Source organism: Ammospiza caudacuta, chromosome 3, assembly GCF_027887145.1.
Source record: "Ammospiza caudacuta isolate bAmmCau1 chromosome 3, bAmmCau1.pri, whole genome shotgun sequence".
NCBI lineage: Eukaryota > Metazoa > Chordata > Aves > Passeriformes > Passerellidae > Ammospiza > Ammospiza caudacuta.
This window is the reverse complement of record NC_080595.1, coordinates 26935887-26957424: the sequence shown is the minus strand read 5'-3', so window position 1 is coordinate 26957424 and position 21538 is coordinate 26935887. Positions and strand designations below refer to the sequence as shown.

General features: G+C 40.3%; 2 protein-coding genes across 8 annotated transcripts in view; both read left to right on the top strand.

The window, feature by feature from the left end:
* The window catches only part of TRERF1 (transcriptional regulating factor 1), a 97864-nt gene extending 87066 nt beyond the window's left edge, over positions 1 to 10798 (top strand). For all 7 annotated transcript variants that reach the window (XM_058801665.1, XM_058801664.1, XM_058801662.1 and 4 more), the window contains 7 exons: positions 565 to 668; positions 1865 to 1940; positions 6725 to 6813; positions 7634 to 7747; positions 8438 to 8626; positions 9076 to 9284; positions 9914 to 10798. In XM_058801665.1, the coding sequence (XP_058657648.1) occupies positions 565 to 668; positions 1865 to 1940; positions 6725 to 6813; positions 7634 to 7747; positions 8438 to 8626; positions 9076 to 9284; positions 9914 to 10235 (1103 nt within the window). In that variant the 3' untranslated portion in view covers positions 10236 to 10798. The remainder of the gene's footprint in view (positions 1 to 564; positions 669 to 1864; positions 1941 to 6724; positions 6814 to 7633; positions 7748 to 8437; positions 8627 to 9075; positions 9285 to 9913) is intronic.
* Positions 10799 to 13780: 2982 nt separating this feature from the next.
* MRPS10 (mitochondrial ribosomal protein S10) lies at positions 13781 to 21283 on the top strand. Its single transcript, XM_058802215.1, has 7 exons — positions 13781 to 13827; positions 16370 to 16428; positions 16537 to 16609; positions 17652 to 17791; positions 18257 to 18365; positions 19486 to 19575; positions 19854 to 21283. Exons 1-7 carry the CDS (start codon positions 13792 to 13794, stop codon positions 19938 to 19940), a joined length of 594 nt encoding a protein of 197 aa, XP_058658198.1. The 5' UTR covers positions 13781 to 13791; the 3' UTR covers positions 19941 to 21283.
* Positions 21284 to 21538: the final 255 nt, after the last annotated feature.

The following is a 21538-nucleotide window of genomic DNA, read 5'->3' as shown; positions in this document are numbered from 1 at the left end:
CTAGAACTACATGGTATAGGTTTAGAGCAGCAGCATTATATGGTGGCATTTAAAGGGAAGTCTGGATGAATGGTTTTCTGGCAGCCAAGGGGGAAAGGTTACTGCTGGGAAGTTGGGTACTGAACTGCCTGGTAAAGGCAGCTGAGAGGCAGCTGATGCATCCTGGGCCTGTCCTGTGACCATAGTGACAGGAAATGTGGCAGGCTTGGTGGGTTCTACCAGTCCTGAGCAGAATTTTTCCCTGTTTCTAACATGGTTCATTCTGTTTCTCCACCCTGGCTGGAGCCTCCTTGGCACACCAATGTCACTGGTATGTGCAAGTCACTGCCTCACAGGCAGATCTCTGGCTCTGGAGTAGCCTGTCCCACCCTAATGCTGGGCTCTGTTACATCCTCTCCTCAGTGATCCTAAAACAAGTAGATGAGATGTTGAGGAGAAAAAGTGTGAAAGAATCTGCTGCCCTGAGCTATGTAGTCTTTGAGGGGCATTACAGAATCCTTGGCTCCATATGTTTGACTGACAGGCTACTGTATTAGCAGTAAAATGTTGACTTGTTTCTGACAGTGGAAGACCTTTTAAATATGAGCTGTTCCAGTGTGTTACCTGGTGGAGGAACTAACTCAGAATACGCTTTGCACTCTCTCTTTGAAGCAAAAGGAGATATTATGGTAAGATAAAAAAGCTGAAAGGGGAGATATGATCCTCTTCTGCAGATAAATTAGCATGCTTTATTAAATGGATTTAGATATGGTTATATAAAAAAGATTTCTGATTGATTTGAAATGATGCTTTAAACATCCTGTAACATTTTTGGGGAATGACTTTTCCCTTTATTCTCTAATAAATTTAAATTTCAAAGCAGTGCCTCTCTGAAGGCTTACTGTATATTTCATATAGATAAGATTACTTAGTTTATAGCCTTGGGGCTTTGAATGTCTCCCAGTGCTTGCTCCAGCCCTGATATTTCACAGGCTTTATATTTGGTCACAGAGAGCTTAGTCCTCTTCTAGCCCTTATAAAAATCCCCTTTTTGGAGCAGCAATCACATCTACTTATTTGTTCAGAACTGTGAGGTAATTGAACACAGTTCTTATATAAATAATGCATTTCAAATATTTGCATTAGTTTAGTGATGGGAATGTTATTAACTAAGGCAAAACATCCATTTTCCCCAGTGTTAGGGAAAGGCAAGGCCTCTTGCACCAGTTCCTGGAAAACCAATATAAAACCAAATGCAACAAAACATGGGGCTGGAATGAGTCTCACTGGATTGGCTAATACAGTGGGTTTTAGCTTGTGTCCCAGTTTCCTTGGGCTCTGTTAGCTTTATCTGAGAGGTCTGAGAATGTCAGGATGTGGAATTTGCTTTACAGAGAGTATGCATTTTCAGGGGAAAAAATTTAGGGATCCATAAATCCTCTGTTTTCCTGATCTGAAGGACAATTAGCTATATTTGCAGTCTTTCTTGACAGACGTTGACTTACACAGATATTCTAAAATATTTTATGCTATAAATATTAATGTTGTCAAACAAACCATTCAATATTAGTATTAATTAACACTATCAACTCAAACACTATAAATGTATTTGTTTGTGGCAAGCAGAAGGGAGGGAAAGAGCTGGAAGTTGCTAAGTAATAGTCACATTTGTGCTCATTAAGGTAGGACAGGTGCACATTAGGTGCTCTTCTGTGAGGTACAGTGTTAATGGGCCTTGGAGTAATTTGATGTGATTTTATATGACAGAAAAGAGAAAAGAGAGAAAATTAATTCATATCCTCATACCAAATAGTTTTCTAAATGCATTTTTATGCCACAGCTGATTGCTTTCCCTAATTCTGTTTTTCCCTGCTTTTTCATTTAGGTTGCTCTTGAAAAGCTGCTGTTGAGAAAGCCAGTGAGGTTGAAGTGTCATCCTTTGTCAAATTACCACTATGCTGGTAGGTTTCCTTGAGATCTTTCTATCTGTTCCACAGTCCAAGCCTGGCATCCCAGGCTGGAGCATGGGATCACCTTGCACTCTCTGCTGTCTGCTGCAGGCATGGCAGCATTTAATAGAGATGATGTGGGCAGTGCCAAGGGTACTCCCAGGGCTGATTGTTGCAAGTTCAGCAGTTTTATACATGACTGACAACGTACAGAAGCTTTGCATCCATGTTGCTGTGGAGGATTCTACGGATTTAAAACTGCCTCAAGTGATTATTTTTCTCTTTTAAACTGAAATTTAACAATTTCATCTCCTTTTAAAACTGCTGCTATTTGTAATTTATAATTTAGTGTCACTAGTGTCTTAATTTTCTGATACGTAAGCAATCTACCATCCTGCCTGCTTCTTCCAAGGTGATGGTGCACAATAAATGAATATGATAATCACGAGCATCCTTTCAAAGAGGCAGTGCTGTAACTCTCACTAGGATCTTAGTGCTGCTTACAGAGCCTCTGTGTGGGGATCTAGTCAAAAAAGTCTGGGTTGGTGTGAAATACAAATGTGGTGTTAAGCCTTTGGATTCAGTTGTGTCACCTGAGCAGAGATGGCAAATGTCTCACCTCTGCAGCCCCCCATGCTATTGCTTAATGCTTTGTAGTGGCTAACAGCTGCTGAGACACAGAATAGGGTTTTGCAGAGGGCATTTAGAACTTCATCTGCAGTTCAGGCTCAATAGGAAACAAGTCAAGAGTCTCCTGGTGGTCAGTCAGTCACAGTGTCCAAGGTCATGTACTCAATTTTCAGTTAACAGTCACTGTGCAAGGTAATTATAGAAGCAGTCTACTTCCTGGCTGTAGCAGCCCACTGGAAGGACTTCCAAGTAACAAGAAGTCTTTGTAAAGCAACTCCTTAACCCCTTGGCCTGAGAACAAGAACAGAAACATGTTTGATAGTAGCTAATAATGACAATGAAGAAATGTTAACGTCAGGTTTTTGGTTTTGTCTGAGGGAGGTGCTTGGTGCCTGTGGTAGCAGCTGTGTTGCACTCCAAAGGATGAACATGGGAGTGGATGGGGCAGGAGGACATCAGCCAGGAACTTTCATCAGGGTCTCTTGCCTGAAGAGATGACACCAAATATGTGTGAGACAGTTCAAGGGCATGAGAGCAGGAAGATGAGGAGATATCCCACAGCCTCTTCATCAGTAAACAATCTAATTCGCAGAGCAGATAAGAAATTTCTGCCTGTGTGGCAGAGGAAGAACAGTCTTTACTAAAGCAACTTCACAGTAGTTTCAAAAAGAATTCATTGGGATTCAGGGAGGAGCCAAAAGACTGTTTTGTTTGATCTCTCACATGAAATGACGCTAATCCTTGGTAAATAGCATTGAGACCTGTGGACACCTTTGAATCCCTGTTTCTTAAGCAGGAAAGCAAGTTTGATTGTGCTTATCACAGCATGAAATAAAATCTCACCTGGATCAGTCTGGATCTAAGTGCCATAAAATAACAAGACAAAGCACTGCTTTCTAATGCTTTTGCATGCAACATGTGATTGCAACTTATATTGACAGCATTGCTCTAGCACTGTGCAGCAGCTCTTGAATAACAGTTTATTTCTGATTAATAATCAGCCACTCGAGGCATCTGAGAATTTTTCACAATCTAGTCCATGAATAGCTTTAATATGACTTCAAGTGGCATCAGTTTGGGATAACTTCATGTTTTCTGCTCCATACTCAGAAATCAAGGCTCTCAGGCTTACCACATTTAAAGGTGGAATACATTGGAACAAAGCATGCCACTTACTCATGAGAATTAACTCATTAGCATACCACAAAAACCAGATACCCAAACTCACCCTTAGCATTGCCTTTGAATGAGGGTACAGGCAAATAGCTCACCTTTGAAACTTGTTGGCTTGTGAGGGAAGCCACTTGTAACACTTGAGGATTTTCTGGTGTGTGCCAAGAGAGCTGGACATGCTGACCCAGGGCTCCTTGGAAGAACACCCCAATCTCTGTCCTAGCACTTTGCCATCCGTCAGGATGGTATTTAGGAAGAGAGAGGGAGCACATACCTGATACAAGAGGGGCACTGTTTGCAAACACTTGAACTGTTCTCCTTTGAACAGTGGCATTTCTCAGGTCTGAAGTTCTGCAGTGAGAACTGCAGGAGAGATGGTCTCTGACATAAGGCACTTCAGGCAGTCTGGAAGCTTCTTGTATGTGCTGTGACAGGGCTGTGGGTCAGACCCAGCAGATGTTGTGCGTAGTGGATTTCAGCTGCCTGTCCATGGGGCTCCCTGGGTGTGCATATAGCCTATAGCCCCCTTGAAACCCACAAGTTGGGCCCAAAGCACACAAATGAGTAGAAGATATTTAATGTCAGTTAAATATGTCAGTTTAATGTCAGTGCAAACACAGTATGGCAGGTAAAACAAAATGTAGAAGAAATACCTGAACATAAAGAGCAGCTTTAAAATTTGATCTGTATTCTAAAGCCCCAAATTCTTTTTGCTGCATTGCAGATCTCTCTCTATGCACGTTCTCTATATCTCCCTCAAGCTAACAAGAGCAAAAGTGGTTTCCCAGCAACCAGAGTTAAAAACAGCTTTTCTTCTGTTTCTTTTCCTACACAGGATTTATTCTATTAATTAGGTTACTTCCAATTAACCCGCATAATCTTATAAGGGTCTCTGCTAATACCACAGCTATTGGGGAAAGTATGCAAGGCCCAAATATTCCATAGGTGTACAACAAAATCAGTTCATGGAAGTGATTCCATGTTATTATTTTTATTGTGTTGTTTTTTTCAGAGAGTGGGGTAGAAGCAAGAGAGCAGAATGACTAGAAAATAAGAAAATCTCTTCTGTGTTGTCATGCTTTTTAAAGTTATGTTTTGGCATAATAGAGTAGCCTCCTGGACTGAACGAGTGCATTTACCCCTGCACAAAGGGAGGGTAAATGCTCGTGACTGACAGCTTGTGTAAGAAGGGATTGATGCTGGTTCAGGGTGGGAAGAGATGGAAGACAGTGTGTCAGCAGAAAGATCTCTGGGTGATAACAGAATAAGTAAAACTCATGGCTTGAAGCCAGTGCCTTTCTCTGATGCTTAAGAGAGCTTTAAGTGTAAATCTCTGTGGAAATAACTAATGCATGCTTATATCCAATATTGGAAGAGCCTACAGAAAACAGGTTGCATAAAAATTAATTTTGTAGTTTTCATCATAAAAAGGAGTGGTGAGATACCTGCTCTGAGCTTGTAAGCCTGGGAGCCGATGCTGAAAAACAAAAAAAAAATTCAGTTAATAATACTGCTATTTTTTAAGACAAAAGTAACTTGTAGGGTTCAATACCGTGTGTGGTGCCAAGACCCAAGTTAATTGAAATCAGTGCAGAGGCAAGCATTTCTATGGAGAGTAGTAACATTGACAGGAATATTAGGGATTTCTTTTCATAAAAGTTTTAGATGTTTCAGAAATTCTCAGACTGAAGTAGAATCTTCTCATAGTGTATAAGTCATTTCAAAGGCATCTACTTTATGACTTCTTGCATATCCTTCCTTTAATGTATGTAATGCTGCCCACTCCTAACAAACAGAACATTGCTTTGATGCAGCAGAGCAATCCTGTGTTCCTTCTGTTTGCCTAATATTGAGAAAGCATAAATTCAGTTCAATTTAAATGTTGATTTCACATTTTCATGGGCAGTTAGGCCAGGGGACCAAACACAGAATAACAATATTCAGAAATTTCATATACAGCTTCCATTAGATTATAAAAAACACTTAGTGCATATTGCACATTGCTACAGTGTCTACCTCCTTGTGACCTCTGCCACAGAGGATTTAAATGTCTTATCCCAAACCATGCAAGTGAAGACCTTCAAAAGGATATATGAACTTCTGTGTCATCAAATGTAAAGTGGAATACATGGGAATAAACAATTCAATCCTTACATAGGAAATTATGAGCTCTGTGGTGGTATTTCTCAATTAGAATAAAAGTTTGGGATCGTAATGCTCGTTCTAAGGAAGTATCAACTGTATTTTACAACACCTAAAAAAATAGTCAAGCATTAAGAGGATAGAAATCATGGTGATGCCAGTGTGAAAGCCTGGATTTTATGTGGACTGCTGTATGCCTTTCTGGTCCTCTTGTCTTTATAGGAATGTTTTAGCGTTGGAAAAGGTTCACTGTGGGACAGCAGTAATGATCAAATGTTTGGGAGTGATAGCAAGGGCATACAATTCTGAATAGCATGGAGGTGATGGTCAAGGTTGGGTTCACTTTCTCCTCCACTTGAAGAATGAAGGGTCATCCAGTGAAGCTACTGGGAGCCAGGAAAGAAAGAACAGGAGGTGGCTCTTCATGCAGAGGGTCCACTGATCTGTGAAACTCCTTGGCAAAGGATGGTTTGGGTACAAGAAGTTTAATTGGTTGAAAGGAAGAGTGGCTCAGCACTTACAAGGGTAGTCACTAAATAAGCAAATTGCAACAGACTCAGGAAACCCCCTGTGCCTAACATGGTTAGAGGTTTGGAAAAATTAGGGAGAGGCATTTGTATTTGCTTGCCCTGATCTTACTGTTTCCTAGGCAACTGCCTGTCACCACTGCTGGAGACCAAATACTGGTTAGATGGACTTCAGGTCTGAGTCAGTACAGCCATGCTTGTATTTGGGTAGCAGCAATCATTCACCCAAGCTTGAGACTTCTGGTTCTCATTTCAGATACAGCATCAGCATAAAGGTTGTGAGTTTTTATCATTCTTTGATAATGATTTCACATTCTTTTTAAGGCTCTGACAAATGGACACATCAAGAAAGGAGACTGTTCAAAGAGGCATTGTCCACCTACAGCAAAGATTTCATATTTGTACAGAAAATGGTAAGGTTATTTCTCTTCTGTCAGTTGCTGGGTTTTTTTTCCCTCTTTTGTTCTATGCTGTTTCTCTTTATTTTCCCTCCAGCGCCGGACTAGCTGGTTGCAGGCATAGAGGCAGCAGTGGTTACAAGAACACCAATAGGCACTGTTTGTAGCTGTGCATTAGATACATGTAAAAAACAGTTATAAATAATTGAAAGTTGTTCCTCTTGTTATTACATGTGAAAGTTTTCACACCTGGAATCCAAATCATGGCATTTTATGTATGGGACAAGTATGATTTTCTGTTATCATCACAGTGTTCTCTGGCAGCTTGTTACAAGGTACCAGAGTTGCTGAAATTGAGCCTGGTGCCAGGAAGGGTTGAAACCTTAATAAAGAGAAAATGTGTTTGGGCTTACTTTTCATGTTCTGCCACAAAAGCAGAAAAGACAAGGTTATAAATCTCAGGGCACAATACCCTACTTGTTAGCTCAAATGTTGAAAAATATGTGGATTTATGTGAGTCAAGTCTTAATTCCTAGATTTCTCAGTGATACTGTACAACTGAGCTACAAGAGTACATTCTGAGTCATTTTCTGTCTGGAGTTTAGGGAATCCCAGAGAAATCTTCTGAAGTTGAAAAAGTCAACACAAATTTGACTGAAAAAAATCTTAAAAATAATTATTCTACAAGAGTATTCCTGTTGTACTCAAACTGCCTTTTTTTTTTAATCCATTTGAATGTTTGAGGAATAAGGCGTACCTGTCGGAATATATTAAAATTGTGTTGAATGAAAGCAGAAAATTAAGATGGGACTATTTCTGCAATTCCTTTCTGCAGGTTAAGTCTAAGACAGTTGCACAATGTGTGGAGTACTACTATACCTGGAAGAAAATCTTGCGTTTGGGACGGAAACACAGAACGCGCTTAGAGAAGAAAAGAGATGAATGCTTGGTAAGTCTAAAGGAACATGAGAAGGTTTAACACTTGATAATTTTTCTTTGTTCTTTTTTGAGGAGGAGGTTGAATTAGGTGACATAGGTATCTTCCAGTAGAAATTATTCCATAACTCTAAATTATGTTCTGTATGAACATTTTGTGACCTCAGCTACCTTAAGATTTGTTTGGCTGGACTGCAACCAGATTAAAGTGCATTATCTAACTGCAGTCCAGGGAAACCTCCGTAAATTATGCTTGTGCCCATGTCTGCTCCTAAAGGCTGCTCTAACATTCCAATACAAATACCACTTGGGATGTGTTGGTTTGTGGGTTGGGGTTTTTTTGGCTGGTCGTTTTGGGGTTTTGTTAGAGTAACTTTACTACAAGTACAGCATACATGGCTTTTCTGATGGCAAGAGGACAGCACTGCACCTGGAATCTGCAGATCTTTGGAGCCACAGCTCCATAATACACATGGAGGCTGCCTTGAGCACTGCAGAGAAGCTTTATGCAGAGAAGCTATAACTTATCCATTAAGGGGTGGTAGCTCCAGTAAGACCAAAAGTTCATTCAGGATGGGAAGAAACAGTAATACTGGGAACACACTTGACTTAACAACATGCTGTTCCAGAGCTGTGTATGTCCTACTATCCAGAGCTGTCTTACTATATTTCTAATGTTCCTTAAATGCGCTGTCTGTTCTAGACAAGTGGAGAAGAGGAAGTGTTAGAGGAAGATGAGGAGATTGAAGAAGACAGAAAGGAAGAAAGGGAAATGCAGAAGTCACCTGACCCACCAGCAATCTCTCTTGTTGGACCTATAGATCTACCTGCCGTTCAGGGTCTTTCACTGTCTTCATCCTCCTTCATCTGTGAAATGCCAAACTGTGGCGCTGTACGTGAGTTTGGTATACTTAACAGGGAGAGGATGGTGGTGGTGGTCGTATGTGTAAACTAGTGAATTGTGATTTTGACTCCTTTTAATTCCCATCCCATAAAATAGAAGCTGTTTGATCTATACAGAAAACTGAATTCTGAGATGATGTACCGTTGAGAAATACTATATGGCAACAGCTCCAACAGCTCCACAATTATTAAAGTTGTGTAGGTTACACAACTTTAATAATAGGATAGCTCACTGCTTTGTTTTATTGTGACTATCTTCAATTATAGTGGGATATTGCTGAAAGCAAGCACCATTTGAGCGAGTAGATGGTGCATATTAGACATGTACACTTGTTCTGTTGTGATAAGCATTCGGCATCCTACTTCCTGCAGTTCCAGTGTTGCCTTGTGATTTCTTGGGGTTCTTTTTTTCCCCTCCCCTCCACCCGCTCCCTGCAGGTGTTCAGTTCCCGGCAGGCGCTGAACGGCCACGCTCGCATTCACGGAGGGACAAACCAGGTGACGAAAACGCGCTGCACCATGCCCGGCACCAAGCAGAAATCCGGTACGCAGAGCGGATACTGCTCCATCAAGAGCTCCCCTGCCCACAGCACAACGAGCGGCGAGACCGACCCAACCACGATCTTTCCTTGCAAGGAGTGTGGCAGGTAAGTGTGACTGCAGTACAGCATCGCCTCTTCCTGTTTAGATTCCATTCCAGCAGTGCTGTGAACAAACTTCGTGTTTTGCTCTGATTGTCTTGGAAGAAGTTTTCCCCCTAGATGATACGTTCTCTTACCAAAACTGTCAGAGATAGGTTTGCATGACATTTTGGATGCCCCTGCAGCATTTACTCCTATTTTCCACTTACCTGCTAGAATTTTTACATCTGACATTCCAGCTTCCTGCTTCATCACTGACTTGGATGAGACAGTGGGCAACTTTATCTGTGTTTCTGTGCTTGAGTTTGCCCATCGTGGTAATCGTTCACTTTCTTCCTGTTGTGCAAGATGGTTGTGAAACTGATAGAGGTAAAATTATGATGTGCATAGATACTGAAGCAGGTGTGGGAGCTACAAACTACCTCTGGCAAAATCAGAGTAGGCCATTTTGATACCATCAGGATGTATAAATCTGGTAATATGTCCTTGAAATTCACACCATGGCATTGCAGACTTCACTGACTTCTATTTCAGGACAAGGAAGCAAATGTACTGATAAGTTGTTGAGTCTTTTTTGGCTCATTTCATCAAAAGCAGTGCATTTTAATCTGATTTTTTTTCCCTTTAAAATTTAGGGTCTTTTTCAAAATCAAAAGCCGCAATGCTCATATGAAGACTCACAGACAACAAGAAGAACAGCAAAGGCAGAAGGCTCAGAAAGCTGCTGTAGCAGCAGAAATGGCAGCCACTATTGCAAGAACTACTGGGCCAGCTGGGCATAGTTTGATCCCCCTGGATCACATGAGCCTGGTTAAACATGTTGAAAATGTTGGTGACATTGATGATGATGTTGTTCCGGATCTGGGTGATGTCATGGAAGAGAATGAAGTCATGGATGCTGACCTCTTACTGGATGATGAAGATCCAGATCTACTGCAGGATGATGCTGAGTTGTAAATAAAATTGTTTGATAGACAGCTACTGAGCACACCCTGAATGGATCAATCAGGAAACCTGGACTGCTTGTTTATTCCCACTGATTGTAAACTACCTGTTGAAAATTATAATTCTTTTATCCAGGTCTAGAAAAAAAAATCTGCTTTTTTCCCTTTTTTTTTTATTAATTTGTGTCTTGGGGGAAGAAATAAATAATTGGTACAAATATTCTTATAAGGTGTTTTTATCTGAGCTCTTTTTGCTGATAACTTCCAAGGCCACTAATTACACAAGTTCATGGTTCTGCTCTCAGTTCCTACCAGATGGTCCTGGTAGAATCTTTAGTCTTTAACTCTTCCAAGTTTCATTTTACCCCAATTACAAGAATAAATTTCACACACTTCTGATGAAACATTTTTTTTTGTCTATATTGGATCATTTCCAGCATCTTCTAGAGAGTAAATGTCATCTCTCTTAAAGATACCATTACATTATTTGTCTTTGTGCTGCCATTTTAAGCAAGATGGAAGAAGAGAAGATCTGGTTTAACTGTGAAAGAGTTAGTAATGTCACAGTTCATTTTCAGTTCTGTCTTGGTTACACAGGACATTTTAGACATTCCATTTAGCAAGGTTTTGATCTGCTGATTTGAAAATGACCTAATTTCCAAGATTGAAGAAGGAAAATTATTGCTCTATGGTTGACATCCTCTGATGGGAACACTGAATCAGGAACACTGCCTTGGTAATCAGATTGCACTGGAAATATTGTCCTGTGACAATAAATCACACTGTGGAATAGCCATCTCTGTGGTTTTAGGGGAGTGTGTGCTCAAGCAATGCTTGCTCTCTCACCAGGCAAACACAGGGAAGCATTCTTGCCATTGGAAAAGAGATTGATGTGCTTTCAGCACCTAGGTATATGTGTTACCCTTGTGCCATTTTCAGTCCTCTTCATTGCATCAAATTCAGCTGTTGTTTATTTACTATAAACATGCTGCAGAGGTGAGTTGATGCCCCTGTTTAATGACCATTTCTCCTTCCCTAGGTTCAGATCTACGTGCTGGACACATAACATCTGAGTTTATATAAATTTAGATCTGGTTCTCTGATTAAACAGGATATGATAATTGTATGTTGCAGAATAAAACAAGGAAGAAATGGAGTTAGGTTGAGTGGACCTTTAATTACAGAATACAAATGCTGATTGCAGAGCTCTCACAGGCAGCAGCACTGATTTTCTTGTGAATTTTGCACATTAGAGGAGTTTTGTTAACTTTATAAAATACTATAAGACTTATTTCAGATCTTCCAGGCTTCAGGTTTGTTTGGTTGTTTTTTTTTAAATAAGTTGGGTTTTATTTTATTGGGTTCTTTTTGCCATATTCCTAATATCTTCACCAGAATCTGAGGGATGGTGGGTCTTATTTTCTACATGTTATCCTTGTTTAACTATGCAAAAGGAGGGTAAATCACAGCACTTTTATAGGATTTACTGGACCACACAAGTTCAGAACCAGTGGGACCCACTGACAGAGAGAAGTGCCTTCTCTGTCAAAGCCAAATATGTGAAGCCAAATGACCTCAAGTTTCTGCTTAAGGTCAAATGTTCTGATGCTAAAGAACAACCCTTCAGGAGAATGGAAAGAACTTCTCAGTTTCCGGTTAGTGAAGTTCCTGGGTACGTGATTGTTTTTGTGTTCTGCGGGGTTTTCCAGAGGTTTTTGCAGTAGGGTTTGACCCTTTTGCAGTAGGTTTTTGCAGTGGGTGGAATTTCTCCCATTACATAAGAGGTGATGTTCTCAGTCATTGTACCCTTGAGCTTCAGGAGATCAGGCAGCAGCAGCCTTTTCTTTGCCAACGTGCCACTCAGCACATTGCCCAGCAGTTCCTGTCCATGCTGTGACATTTCACAGGGGCCATATGCAACCCAGGTTCAGCAGCCTGGGTGCTCAACTCTGTACCACCAGCAAGACCCACTGACAAAAAAATCTCATAGATACTGCAAGTCTTCATGGTTTGCAAAGTGGTGGAGGCTTTTGTGAGCATTAAAACGTGTTGGCTTTCAGGAGTCTGTGTTAGAAACAGCCCAGCAGAGTCTACTCTTCCTCTCCCAGGCTTCTATCATTTTCAACCTTTAAGGATCTTTGTGAGAAAGGCTCTACACTGGAAAACGGACAGGTGTTCAGGTTCCTGGTGGTTAAAAACTGTTTAAGCAAAATAATGATTGAAATCGGAGTTCTGCTTGAAGAACTGAGTGAAATACAGTAGAAATTTAGGGGCTTGATTCTGAAGAGTAGCTCTGTATTAAAGAATCTACAGTGACACTTTTTAGTAACAGTTGCATAGGACCTGTGCTAAACTTAGTACCTATGAATATATGTACACATATACATATGCCTGGTTAAGTAACATCAATTGGGTGCTGTTTTATTGTACAGCCAAGAATAGAACAATGATAACCAAAGAAGTTATTCATAAAGGAAAAAAGATAAATGCACATTTCCTAAGCAGTACATGATTTAGGCCTCAAACATTGACTTCGTCGTTAAGTGTTGCATTGGCTGATGTTAAATGTGCTGTTCTGCATATTTGTACATGAGTTGAACATAATTTTGTTTCAGAAAACTTTTTTCTTGCTGATGGTTGATGATGGAAAACTATTCAATATTGGAGCTAGTCCTCTTTGATAAAACGTGTACATACAGAAAACATATTTTATGAGAAAAATCTTATTTTCAATATTTAACTGTTATTTTATTAGAAGATGGTTGTGTAAATATTTTAGGTGTTTTAGTGTAAAAAGCAGACTGTAATTTTAGGTGGCAAAGGAAGTAACAAAATAAAAAATATATATACATTTGATAGAGCTTGTGATCTATGCTGGTTTCAGGTTCCTGTGTTTAGCATTTTACTTGCACACAACTTAATTTCAGGTTAATCTCACTCTACACTGCCTACCTGGTTGTGTGTATTTAAGGATCGTTTAGTGGCAAAAATCAACATTTTTTTATTTCCCTACCCCCTTTAAAGATTTGGTACCGATCAAAAGCTGTGTTGTATTATTAATCGCTATTTATATGTGTGAAAAGAAAGGGATTTATGTGCCATTGCCAGTCATTTTTATATATCGGTAAAATACAGTCGAATGGGTTTTGCTCTAACGGGCTTGTATCCCTTTTTGAAATATTTTTAAGAGCGGGGAGAAAGTTGAAAACGACGATTCGTGTAATTGGTTTTGTTTTGGTTTGGTTTTTTTCGAAAGGATTCCTAGAGACCAGGCCGGGGAGGCGTGAGGGGGCCGGCGGCCGCCGTCGGCGGGAAGCGGCTGAGGGGGAGCAGCTCCTCCGTCGGTGCTGCCCCGAGGCAGCGCTGGGGGGAGGCGGGACCGGGCTGGGGAGCAGAGCTGGGGCTCGTACGGCTCCTGCGGCGCCATGGGAGCTCCAAGATCGCCTCCGCACCGCCGAACGCTGCCGCCCCGGCGGGGAAGGAGGTGCGGGCTGAGCCGCCCAGGCGGGGAAGGAGGTGCGGGCCGCGGCCGCGGCTTCTCCTTCCGGGCGGGCAGGGGCGGAGCCAAGATGGCGGCGGGCTGGCTGTGGCGGCGGCTCTGTCAGGTGCGGTGTGCGGCGGGGCAGGGGACGCGGGAGTGTCCGCTTCCTCGTCCTTTTCCTTGGTGTCTTCATTCCTGAGGGGAGTGGGAAAAGGGGACGTGGCAAATGCTGTCCTTCGGGCTCCGGGAGGGCTGGGGCTGGACAGCGTGGGACTGTGTCTCTGCGCACCATCATCGCCTGGCGGGTCCTCAGAGCTCCTGGCTGCAGTTCTGTGGTTTTCCCGCAGTTAGTGCGGGTGGAAGGGATAGTGAAGAATTAGGTGACTTGGATTTGGAGGCCATGTGCTAGGCGAGTTTCTAGTCTAAAAAGTTTCAAAGCTTGGAAGTTACAACGTAAAATAACAGGAAAGCGTAGTGCGCTGATGATGATTGCTAGTTTGGACTTAAAAACAGTGATTGCTTTTTCCCAAATTGGGAAAATTGGATTTTCTGAAGCCCTAATCTCTCTTCTGTCTATGCTGTGTGTTCTGGACTTGCCTTTCAGCGTCTGTCTCCCCCTGACACTTCAGAGGCTCTCAGCCAAACAAAATTAAGGCTACTTTGCACTAGGAGGGGGTAATTATGTTTTGTGCAGTCTTGGTTCTGTTATATTGCAGTTTTTGAGTGTCATTTCCACCTTCTATGATGGCCATTAGCAAGAGCACATCATTAAATCAGACGGTGAAGCTGTTTACGAATTCCTGCCCACTGAATGTAATGTCTAGCTCTTGAGGTATTCAGTGTATCATTTTGTCAAAATTTGCATAGAACACCTTTAATTTAATGTTACAAAATCTTTTGACTTGATGCAGATCTGCTTAATTAGTAACAAAGGGAAATGGCATGTGGTAGGAATAACATGTGCAGTCATAGAATATTGGAAAGGCTGCAGACGTTAGTGTGTGGGATAGGACTCTGCTGCTTAATCAGGTTTTGTTTTATTCATTTTTATTACATTAAGACTGAAATTTTTGTATCTAAAACCACATAGCACAATACCTATGAGTGCATTTATCTTTGCATGCAAATAATAAATCCTTATTACCACGTCAAGTAGTTACAAGTAAAAGAATACATAGCATAGACTGCATATGCACATGCATTGAAAAACCCAAAACAGATTAAAAAATTCAGTTATGATTACAGTTGATAGCCTTACATTTGTCATTAGACAATTACTAGCTGTATTTCACTTCTTTTAGCTATTGAGGGTCAGATAGTTCCCAGCATAAACTTTGAAACCTTCTGAATGACTATCAACTACGGTGACAAATATTCAGTGCTCCTAAAATTGCCTGTCTTGTTATGCACTTAAAAAATGTAAAAGTAATGCCTCTGTGAAGGTCTGGATTTGAAAGGATTGCATAAGGGGAGTACTATAGTCAGCTTTGTAACAGAAATCTCCCCTCCTCTTCCTGCAGACATCTTCTTTATGGGAAGCAGCATTTGTGGATAAATTGTGACTGAGCCAAAACTACTTCAGAAAAGTTTTGCTCACTGCTGATGTACAATGAATGTATGGTGCATACTGGAAAATGTTAGGGACCTAGTGGCATCATAGAGTCAGTTATGCATATCCACGGGCAACTGCAGTAAGATTACCTGAAAAAGTGTAAAATCTGGCTGGTTTCTGATGATTTGATTAGACAGTCACCTGTATAACTCTTGGCTGGGGTATCTGTCTTCTCTCTTAAAGCTGTGACTCCAGCACATGGCAAAAAAGAGCATCAGGGGGCAGGATAAGTAACTAATTTGGCTTCAGCATTCTGCTACAGCTCTGAGGTTCTGATAAGTCAGAGTTCCTTTTTCCCCCGCTCAAGCAGTCAGTCTATAACTTTGCCAAATTAAGAATTAGTGGAAGGAAGCTAGAAACCACATAATGTTCAGAAGGGAACAATTATTCTGGTATGAAAGACAGTAATGTTACATGATCAACAACTATATTCCTTTTCTAACAGAAAATCATGTTAACTTTTAAACATGGTTCATTGGCTTCTAGGAAGTATTTCTATTTAAATGTTCTCTTCAAAAGAACAGGTGTTCAAAATTGAAGAGAACAAAGAACAAAAGTTCAAGGAACTTTTTTTCTGAAATAACAGTAAATTTCTCCCTAAATTTTTGCATTTATAGGATACTGCTTTCAGTTGCTTTTTGAAGTCCTGCTTAGGCTTGTCACTTGACAAAACTTACATATATTGTACCATGAAAGTAAAACTAAGTAGAAAATATTATCATATACTGAAATGGCATATGATGCCACAAAAAAATTTTTTTTCTGTTAAAAATATGCTTATGATTGCTACTCAGGTGCCTCAGTAGTAAATGCATACTGTTACTGTGCCCTTAATGTGCTTCTTTTTTAGGTGCCATTGTATACTGAAATACATTTCCATGCTCCTGATTTCCTGTCTTTTCCAATGGAGCAAACTTTCCCATTTGTCAAATCAGTGCCTAGGAATATGCTGTGCTTTGGTGTGCAAAAAAGTAATCTTTAATAAACCTGTATTAACTGGCTGCTTTCTGGTTTGGGGAAGATCACCATAACATAACTTATCTGTTTTATACAGGGATCAGCTTTTCCTGTCAGTTATGCAAGCAGAATTATGCAAAAGCAGTCTTTTCTTCCGTAAGTGTAACAGCCCCTCCTCCTTCCACTGCTCCTCCATAGTCCCTGAAAAAATCAAATCCAACTTTAACAACTTATTTTATGCTTTCCCCATGGCTGTATTTCTAGGAGCTCCACCTTGCTGGGAGCACGGCTGGCTGGATCCCATGTTGAGACACAGGAGCCCAAGACTAATCCTTTGGTGAGTGTTCTGTAACACAGTATTTTATATGTTTTCTTAGTAATAAAAAGGACATCTAGAAAAACATGAATTCTTTTCTTGCAGCTTTTTGAAGGTCTGCCTTAGTGATGTCAAATTTGTCATAGAAAAAGAAATAATTTAGATTATTGGTATTTGAGGTCTTCTGTTTTGGTGTGGGATTTGGTTTTTTTTCCCAGCATGATTTCTGTAGCTCACAGATGCCTCTCAGTAACTTTCTCCCTTTTCTGTGCAGCTGTAACTCTATGAAACACCAACTTTTTGGCAATATTCAGTTCAGTGCTGCAGCAGCTTAGCAGCCTTTTGACAAGGGCTTCAGAAACATCTGACAGGCAGTATTAGATCTACAGTGCTGATCCAGCCTTCCTGCTGGGGCTGGTACTGCTGCGTTTAGTGTGCCTAGGAGTGAACCTCTGGGAAAATCAGCACTTCTGCACTCATTAAGGCTCTTCCACTGATCACAGTGAGCCCAAACCATCAGAAATTGAAGCTCTAACTGAAAGTCATAAACTTGCTCTTGTACAAACATGAAGGTTAATACACCTGGGGAAGACTGCTGTGTTTAAAATAGTCTTAGAGCTTAGTAAAGTGAGAATTCTGGTTGCTGTCCATAATGGTCTATTTAATTTCCATGCCCAAGCAAACTCTTGGGTATTTGCACACTGCTCTATAAAATACAAACAGTGCTCCAGATTTGCTTCAACAATGAGTTTTGTTCTTGCTGTTGCTAGTGTTGTCCTCCTTATATCCATCTGGCATTCCTTTTTTGGTAGAAGAAATCTTACCTAAATGTTCAGAAGTTAGCTATCTCTTCACACTTTGCCTTCCCTGGGTAGAGTGAGATCTGTCAGTCAAGGTAATGCAGGCAGATTCTGTTAGATAAACTAAACTAAGCAGCTCAACAGGTTGTGGGGTGTTTTTGCTCTTTTACAAATGGGGCATGCAGGCTAAGGAAATACACAGTGCATACATTAATTAAGGAGAACGTGGTGTGGTAACTCTTGTCCTTTCTTCACAAATGCAGGTGTCTATTTCAGATGAGCCAGAAACGCTGTACAAGAGATTGTCCATTTTAGTTAAAGGCCACGATAAAGCTGTGTTGGACAGCTATGAATATTTTGCAGTGCTTGCAGCTAAAGAACTTGGCATCTCTGTTGAAAAAGTGTAAGTAACTGATCTGTAGAGTGCTATGGAGTGAGATGATGCTTCTGTTGTCTACTGTAATTCAGGTCCTCTGCGTAGAAGGATTTTTTTCTTTTTATAAGACATGGCTGTAATCTGACATTTTTTTTCTCAGATTATAGACCTAACACTTCTTTGCTGGGAGGACAGTGATGAGAAAGCAGCAGCAGTTCTGCACTCAGCGCTGCCATAGTGGAAGTGCTTTTTATCCCCATGAAGGATACTGACAGTACTTCCAGTACAGCTGTCAGTGCTATAGATCCATGGTTAATACCTAAGTGTTAACCATGCCCATGTGAGTTAATAACAAACTGTACCAGTGTTTGATATTTCCTTGTAGATCTTCTAAATGTCCAATAAGAACAGAGATCTCAGCATAATCTTTCAGATAAACGTGTATTATCATCCTTTATATAACATGAAAATTTCCTTTTCTTCTTTGCTCAGAGATAAACCCCCGAAGACGATAGAGCGATTTACACTTCTCAAATCCGTACACATTTACAAGAAGCACAGAGTTCAGTATGAAATGAGAACACATTACATGTGTTTAGAGGTAAGAAAGAAGGAAACAAAATTGTTCTAGATGCACAGTTCAGAGATATTACTACATGCTAATGCACGAATAAAAATGTTTTGGGGAGGAGAATGCAGCAGAATATTAGAAAACAGCTGACCTAGTTACATAATACGCAACACAAGTTATTCTGAATGCACAGCCTACATCATTTTTGGACCAAAAAGTTTTTTATTTTTACCATCATCTTAAGAGCTGAAAAAATGGCTAAAGAGAGTAAAGTAGAATTGATGTGTGTTATGCTCTTGGTTTCCAAAAAACATATGGATGAGAGTTTTCTCAGGAAGGGAAGAAGATGCAGATAAATCATTGGCGTTGCCAGTCACTAAGGGTTCTGTTCTCTGTGAATTGGTCTGATGTTTTTGAGCAGCCTTATTTGTGTCCTGTGCAGCTTCATGTGGCAAACTAAAACTGCATGTAGGAAGTTGAAGAAAGGAAGCATAGACAAACCACCAGCTCTGTGGCTGATGACACAGGCATCTGTATGGTTTAGAATGCAGCTGTGGTTGACTTTCTTAGAAGAAAGGTTTACTTCCAGCATTTTGTGGCTCCTGGGTGTCTAACTGTATATTTGCACAGTGCTTAGCAAAATGGGACCTCTAAGTCCCCTGACACGAGTGCAGTATGAGTGGCTGCCCACAGACCATAAGCCCTATTCTTGCCTTCCAGGAAAACCTAAAGGATCAGTAATTCAGTGGATCCAGGAGAAACTAAACAATCAGTGTTTCAGTGGCACTCTGGAGTTGCAGGATTTGTAACAGGCTTGAACTTCGGCAGTATAGAAAAACTGGTGATTGTTGTGTAATCTGTAATTAATTTCATCTGATAGCTGCAGTGTTAAGATCCACCACATCTATCATACTCAGTGCATGTGCTCCCAGGCAGCATATGCAGTTCTGTGGAATGAAGTAACTACTTTACACTTGCATGAGAGTTGAGTACAGATGAACTGCTTCTGTTCAGAATATTATGGAAGTTGGCTTCCTGTAAGATGTTTGGTCCCCATAGCAAGGGCTAAAGAAGCCAGGGCAATTTATTTTTAATTCTGTTTGAAGTATTATTAATAGTGGTTCATTAAAAAAAAATCTTTCTGTTTTAGTTAAAATACCTAACAAGCAGTACTGCTGCAGTTTACTTGGAGTACGTGCAACGAAACTTACCTGAAGGGGTTGCCATGGAAGTGAAAAAGGTCAGTTTCCACCCCATATTATTATTATTATTTACTGTTATGAGTCCTGATGCAAGTACCAGTAACTACTGAAGGCTTCTGAAAGTCAGCAGAGAAAATTAGTGTAGTTTGATAGGAAGATTTTCCAAAATAGTGAATGGTAAAGAGGCTCTATTGCTTGGAAGTGCCACTAGGTGGCATTTTAAATCTAATTCATGTCTCAAACCAGAATAAATAAAGCAAAGTAGTTAGATGTGAGCTGGCTGGTACAGTAAGTGGTTGTTTTTCTTTCCTTTTAGACTAAGATAGAGAAAGTACCAGAACACATTCAGAAACCTGTTTGGGATACACTACCTCAAGTAGAAGAAACTGAAGTAAAGTCATGAACACACCAGGTACTTCATTAGTACTGAAATTCATTGCTCCTATCAGCCTCATTTACTGAGACAGTCCATTGTTAAATAAAGGTTCTCTTATAAAGAAATTGTATAAACTCTTGTTTCATCAAGTTATTTTTCCTCATAACTCCAGTACATGTAGACTGAACTGCTGTAAAGAGAAGAAGTTTTACTGTGTTCTGTGATCGGTGACTGTGGTAATCTATAAAAAGTTTGTAGAAAGCTAAAGTTTATTTTTACTTATATATGTAAAAGTGTCTGTATATTTGCATAAATATAAATTCACCATCTCCTTTTGATACTAGATGGCTTCTGAATGCTGAAATTCTACCAAATCCACTTCACATTTGTGTCAAGTTTAATATTATGGATGCCAGACTGTCATCAGTTTATCAATTTTGGATAAACTACTTTGTTGGATAAACTATTTCCCATCTTCTTTCCCTTACTTATACCATATTCTCAGTTTTTGCTTATATTCTCAGTTTTTGCTTTCTGCCACATTTCTTAGCAAGTGCCAACAGCACCACTCCCACCATTGCTTTAGGTTTCCTCTCAAGTAACCTTCCTTCCTACTGACCACCTCCTCTGATTTTTCAGTCAGAACATTTGTGGTTGCAATAAATACCCCATGCTTCATACTATTTACAGACATCAGAGTTTGAGCATGCTCTGTTGTGTTCCTAGGAGTCAGACATCCAAAGTTTAAATTATTTTTGTCTGAAGTGCCCAGTTTTGCATCCATATAGCAAAATTATCAGGATCAGCAATTTCATTGCCTGATACAAAGGCAATGTATGCCACGTGGGATGTGCCTTGCATCACAGCAGAGCTGTGTGATTCACCTTGCTAGAATTCCAGTTTGAATATGAAAGGAGTGATGTACAGAGAGGGAAGACATGAACTCCTTTCTCTTTGCTACAAGCCAGTGGTGTGGCTTACACATCTTTCTTTTCATTATATCCAAAGAAGTGCATACAATATTAATAAATAAGCATTCAACTTTATAAACTATAAATGAGAGTCCACCATGTAATTTACACTGTCTAAGAAACTTACGGCAAAATTATTTGAAATTTTAGCTCTCCATTCATAAATTTGGATAGAAAATGTGTGATCAACGCATTTGCTTCAATTAAAAACATGCACTAAAATGAAAAAATCTCACAAGGGGCAGGGCAAAACCGAGGTGGAAAAGCAGGTATGAAGAAAGGCATGAAAAGGAGTTGGTGCGAGACAAAAGAGTGAAGGCAATAAGCCAACAAGGAGGAATCTGTTCTGTTCATATTAGCAGAGTTCTCTAAAATAAAGGAAGTGGCTTTTATAAACCATCTGTCTCTGGAATATCATGCAGATAAAAGGGCTGGAGATACACAGGTAGCAGCAGCACATTTCTGCTGACAGGGTTTAGTTGTGGTTGCTGACAGAATGGGGTCAGCAGAACAGATTTCAAATAATGCAAGTTTTTCTCCTTCCTTTCTTTCCAATATTATTGCTGGAATCAGAGATGCTGGTGCATAAGAAATCTGTAAAAAGAATATTGCTGGTGATGTGTTACCATGTTAGCAACTAGGAGCTCCAGGGTG